The following is a 6,000-nucleotide window of genomic DNA, read 5'->3' as shown; positions in this document are numbered from 1 at the left end:
TTCCTGATGGACTTGTGGTCAAAGGTGTTTTTCTTCATAAATTTCTCTACGAAGGAAAGGTGATACGGAACAGTCCAACTACTTGGAGCATTCCGCAGCAGCGAGGCCAGGCCCATCCTTCGCAACACCGGGGACAGGTAGGACCTCAGTACATAGTGACACTTGGTGTTTGCGTACCGGGGATCCACGCACAGTTGGAAGAACTAGCTTTTGAAGCACAGCTTCTTCATCAGGTGGTTGTGGAGCAGAACCAGAAGAGACAGAATTTATAGCAAAATTATACAGTGTCAAGTGGCCGAAATATATTAAACTTAATTTAACCTTTTCATCTTTTACGAATGGTTTTGCTAGTTCGGTTCTTTAATACGTAAGTCCTAGAACTCCTTTTAAGTCACATTCTCAAGATAACTTCAGGTTTTCTAACAAAAAAAGTCCATAAGCAGAGTTTATAGATTTAAATTATTGGCAAAAGAAGAAGAGAGGAAATGGGGACATTTCTTGTACAAAGGTCTTTTGTGATCTGGAATGCACTACCTGGCGCAGGGGTGGATTTAAATTCTTTAGAAAATGTTAAAAGGCACTTGGTAAGTACAACTCAATTGGACAGTTCTTTCTAAGAACCAGTACAGGTATTATGGGTTGATGGGTTTACTCTGCTAAAAGATCCAATGATTTCGATGTCTTAAACGAAAATTTTCGAGGCTTTCAAATGAATGACGCTGAACAAGTCTAGATTATGACACATATTGTATTTTTAATGGATTCATGATTTTTAAAAAAAAATCTAAATAAAAGTAAAATATTCAGCAAAAGTCTTCAAGCTCTAATTGTTCACTGTACATGGTTGCTTCCACCGTTCAAGTAACCCCATAGAAGCATTGCATTGGCAAAATTTCTCAGCGATGAGTCAATGCCATTGGTATAAAAACAAAGTTAAGGGAGGTGCTTCCTATGTGGAGATTGTCAATTGTAAAATTTGAGTAATTTTAGCCGATGACAATTCTGCCCTGTTTTATACCAACTTATAACCTTTTAGAATTGACGTCAGCGTTGTACGAATATTCAGCTCCTCATAGGGTTAAAATCACTTTGTTCCTTTGATAAGTTGCCTCTGAATGTTAGTTCCTCAATGTTTGTAGTTTTAACAACCACTCTCGCGTTCCTGAAGTTGCATATAGCTTAGTCATTAAAACAAAACTACGTGTAATTCTGTGATCGATTGTTTGATTTAAAGCCGTTAGTTTTCTGCAATGGTGCAGTTTGAGGAATTACAATGAGTCCTTTTCAATTTGGGGGACTGTGGTTTGTGGGTGGAGTTCCTCTCTGGGAATGTGAACTACGTCGAGTCGGTAACAGACGTGCGGAAGGGGTGGGTTACACCGCTGGGAGACTGCGGGCAGTGACTGTGCAGTGAAAGCAAAACGGTCACATTTAAAGACAAGGATGGCGCTTCGAGACGAGCTTTTGAAAGTGATCTGGCATGCATTCACCGCTCTGGATGTCGACAAATGCGGAAAAGTGTCCAAGTCCCAACTCAAGGCGAGTTTGAGGTTTTTTTGTTGGGTTTGGGGTGAGGGGAGCTCGCTGTATTGAGAGGGGTTTGTTGGGACTGGAGGAGCTATACTGGTCTAGCCGGTGTTAAAGAGGGTGCTGGACTGGATTGGATTGGGCTGGTTGGTGGGCTGTATTGAGGGGAGAGAGGTGCTGGTCAGTGCTGAGGGTTTTGTTTTGGGTTGTGGGACCTGTGGAGGTGTGGGCCAAGTTGAGTAAGAGCTAGACTCTGTTAAGTTGAGGTAGTTGTTGAGCTGTGGAACCTGTACTGACGTGGGCTCTGTTCGATGAGGGCTGGGATGTATTGAGGAGGGGATTCCTGGACTGTCGGTGATGTACTGAGGTACAATCCAGTTCCTTCTCTACCTTAGCATAGAGCTGCAGGTTGCTACTGTACAGTTTATGCTTTAATGTTACCTTTAATTTTCCACTAAAATTGTGACACTTGGTATCTAATCTCAGAAATGAAATTTGGCATCAGGTTAAGATTCTTCATGCATTGTCAAATGTTTCAGGGATTGCTAGAACCTAATCTGCCTTTTGAAGCGATGAAGTTATTTTCAAAGTTCATTCATCCACTTATTTTTTTTCTGTAAAATGGAAGATATTTATTTAATCTCTTCAGCAGGTCATGAATAATGGGCTAATTTTTTGTTCTGTTCTCATTTGCAATGTTATTCCTTTTGTTTAAGATGTATTAATGGATGGTGAAATGCTAAATATTTACTATATTGTATATATTGTGTATTTAGCTGCTGTCAGTTAAGGAACTTGTCAGTGAAACTGCCTCTTAGGCTGGATTGCTGGAAAATCTCAGCAGGTCTGGCAGCGTCTGTAAGGAGAGAAAAGAGCTGATGTTTCGAGTCTGACTGACCCTTTGTCAAAGCCTTGTTCAGCTTTGACAAAGGGTCAGTTAGACTCAACGTCAGCTCTTTTCTCTCCTTACAGATGCTGCCAGACCTGAGATTTTCCAGCACTTTCTCTTTTGGTTTCAGATTCCAGCATCTGCAGTAATTGTTTTTATCTTAGGCTGGATTTTTGTATATAGTCATATAATACTGCAGTTCCCTCCCTCAGGGCATCATGGGTCAACCCAGTAGCATGTGGACTGCAGCAGTTCAAGAAGGCAGCTTCAAAGGCAACTGGGGATGGGCAATAAATGCTGGCCAGCCAGTGATGTTCATATCCCACATGTCTATATAAAAGATTTGCACTCAGACGCATGTAATTAGAAGGGATGGGGAAAGAGAGAAAATGGCTCAAAATATTGAGGAAGTGTGGATGCAACTGTATTACCTATCTAATAATGCTGCAGCTAAATGCACTATTCTGTTCCCATCTCTTTATTGCTATGTTGACATGCAACTCAGCTCATTGTTTCTGGTTTCTGCAGGCAAGATCATTACGTCAATTTCCTGGAATCATGCTGGTTATCCTGACTGAGGCTTGCATTGCATTCTGTTTTTTTGGATGCAATCAATGTTAATCCATTGCATAATTTTGACCCTGTGCTCAACATGCTTAAGTGATGGCTAGGTACTTGACATTTTTAATTTTCACACTTAACGATTGAAAGTTTGATCATTTTCCTGGACCCTGATTGCTTTTGCCCATTTTTGTGTACATCAATAAAATTGACAGGAAATTAGATTGTAAATAGATTTTTGGGAGGCTGGAAGAACACAACAAGCCAGGAAGCATCAGAAAGTGGAGAAGTCAATGTTTTTTATGACTGAAGGGTTACACCCGAAACGCTGATTTCTTCATCACCAGATGAGGCCTGTTCTTCCAGGCTCCTTGTCTACCTTGGATTTCAGCATCTGCAGTTTTGTTTTTGTCTCTAAATAGATTTTGGAAAAACGGTCAGTGAGTGGATATAATTTCCATTGTAAATTCTCAATTATGTGCCTGAAGAGAATTCAGACCTGTTGGTATAGGGACTGTGTCATAACTGAGAGTTTATGTGCATTCCATCGTCTCCTGGATGAAACTGATATTTTTGTTGATGTGCATCCCAAATTACTTTCAATGGGAAAGCAGAAGCTTTCCATTAATTCCACATTCTTGCTCTGTGAATTAGGATATTTTAGAAATAATTTTAATATGTATAATTCCTATCATTCTGTTTTTAATACTTGTAATCACCTCACCTGTGTTGTGGTTAGTATGTAATGAGGTCAACTTTCCTCAGTTAGGTACTCTTAGGTGATATTAAATTGCGACAGTTGGCTTCAGTGATTGCAATTCAAGATTAAAAAAAGTTTGTTATTGCAATTCAGTGAGCTGTGCTGTGAAAGATGAATGCAGAACTTGAAAATTGAGTTCACTATGATGAATCATGTGGTCAAATAGTCTGCCTATGTCCATTGTCTGCATTATACCTGAAGAAAAACCATTTGGGTGGGAAAATTGAAGGATTTGGTTTGCGACATTACTTTTAATGGAATTTGAAACAAAAGTGATGGCACTGAGGGGAAGAAAAGTATTCCATTAAACTTGTTTTTAGCTTCTTTTTATTAAGAAAAACTCATTAAAGCATAACTGGAGCCAAGGAAAGCATTCAAACACAATTGCCAACACAGTACTGCAGCTTGGCACGTACAGATTATATTTGAAGCTCCTAGCCTTGTTTTTCCCATTGATTGTTACCAAGAATCATCTGCTATGTATCCAAGCGACCACTCTGTCTTTAGGAGTCATGCAGAATCAATACATATATGCATGGGGTAGCAGTTTGTTGAGGGCATTTGTATTTAGTGGCTCAGATCAGCTGACTCATTACGGGCAAGGAAATGACCCTCCACAATCACGATTTGTATGATTCATCTAATCTCTGGATGAACTTTTTAAGATTTAATGGATGTTGGTTGTTGAATTTTTTTTGCTGTATTTGTAGTGGGGCAAATTGGCTTTGCATTAATAAAAATAATATGGCTGAGGGTTTGTTGACCTCACTTTATGCACTGAAGGTACTGTGCATTGATTTTGCTGGAATAATGAGCTTCAAGGTTTTTTGAAATGATTTAATGTTTTTCTTGTATTTTTAACCAAATGCCTAATAGTTATGCATACAGATTTTATTTTGTCTTTGTATCCGAGCTTTTTGTGCTGCAGTGGTATTACGGGCTTACTTTGTTACTGCATTCAACTGAGTGTTCTTCATATGGGAGCTTATATGGAGTGCCAACAAGCATAAATCCTAAATTTAATTCCAGCACTGAATGAGCACTTCAAATGCCAGGGCACAGGAGACCCTGGACAAGTGCAGGTAAAGAGGATTAATGTAGCTTGGTGTTTGTTTGTTGGCATGGGCATGATGGGCTGAAAGGCCTGTTTCTATGCTGCATGATTATTTTAGATAACTGTAAACATAACCTATGCTAGGATATTTTATGTTACGAAATATTTTATGTTAATTACTTATCCCAAATCTGAAGTTCAAAATAATTAATGTGAAACAATCATTAAACAATTGTAGAAAAATAAATGGTTTTAAAAAATGAAAGAAGTCAAAAATAATACTTGTGCATCGAGCACCTTTAAGCTTTTCACAGGAGCGTTATCAAATAAATGTTGAAACCAACCCAAATGAGAGATTCAGGTAAATAAATTACTAAACATTTGGTTTTAGAGGTAGGTTTCCAGGAGCATCTTAAGGAAGAGAAGTGGAGAGATTTACAGAGGGAATTGCAAAGCTTTAGCCTTTGATTGCTGAAGACTTGATTGCCAATGGTTGAGTGATTAAACTGGGGATGTCCCATAGACCACAATTAGAGAAATGCAAATATTCTCACGTTGCAATGCTGGAAGATATTGTAGAAGATATTAGGGGGCAAGGAGCTGGAACAGTTCAAAAGTGAGGCATTGCTAAACTATAAGCCATAGTATATTTTTGGGCATAGATTGCCTGAGACTTGGTGCACATTAGGGCAAGAGATGCATGAGAATAGTCAGTCGAGTGGTGACCTAAACATGGATGAGGATTTCAACAGCAGGTGAGCTAAGGGGACCATAATTGGGTGTTGTGACAGAAGAGATGTGGATATCATCTGGGAGTCAAAAATGAGACCAAGTTTATAAGCATTCCAATTCAATCTCATGACAGTTACCAGAGAGTACAAGGGAATCTGTGTTTAGGGAGTGAGGTTTGTATCGGAAAAATCAAAAATATTGGTTTCAATCTTCACAACATTTTTGCTCATCCAGCACTGGATGTTGGCTAAGCAGCCTGAGTTTAGAGACTGTGGAAGTTGAGAGAGGTAGGCCTGGGTGTCATCATTGTACATACGGAAACCTACACAGTGGTATGACGAATGAGCAACATGTAGTTGACAAATAAGAGGGAACAGATATATCTAGCAGACAAAGGGCGGCACGGTGGTTCAGTGGTTAGCATTGCTGTCTCACTACCAGGGACCCCGTTTTGATTCCAGCTTCGGACGACTATCT

General features: G+C 39.4%; 1 protein-coding gene across 2 annotated transcripts in view; it reads left to right on the top strand.

The window, feature by feature from the left end:
* The first annotated feature begins 1,182 nt into the window (after positions 1-1,182).
* LOC140493628 (switch-associated protein 70-like) overlaps positions 1,183-6,000 on the top strand; it is a 138,958-nt gene continuing 134,140 nt past the window's right edge. The window contains exons 1-2 of one of the 2 annotated variants that reach the window (XM_072592267.1): positions 1,431-1,539; positions 2,945-3,087. Coding sequence is in view for 1 of the 2 variants with exons in the window: in XM_072592266.1 (XP_072448367.1) it covers positions 1,444-1,539 (96 nt within the window). In the remaining variant the exon portion in view is untranslated. Of the gene's footprint in view, positions 1,540-2,944; positions 3,088-6,000 lie in introns of both variants that reach the window. The other variant, XM_072592266.1, reaches the window with a different exon arrangement.

Source organism: Chiloscyllium punctatum, chromosome 22, assembly GCF_047496795.1.
Source record: "Chiloscyllium punctatum isolate Juve2018m chromosome 22, sChiPun1.3, whole genome shotgun sequence".
In the NCBI taxonomy this organism is placed as follows: domain Eukaryota; kingdom Metazoa; phylum Chordata; class Chondrichthyes; order Orectolobiformes; family Hemiscylliidae; genus Chiloscyllium; species Chiloscyllium punctatum.
This window is presented reverse-complemented; position numbering and strand designations above follow the sequence as displayed.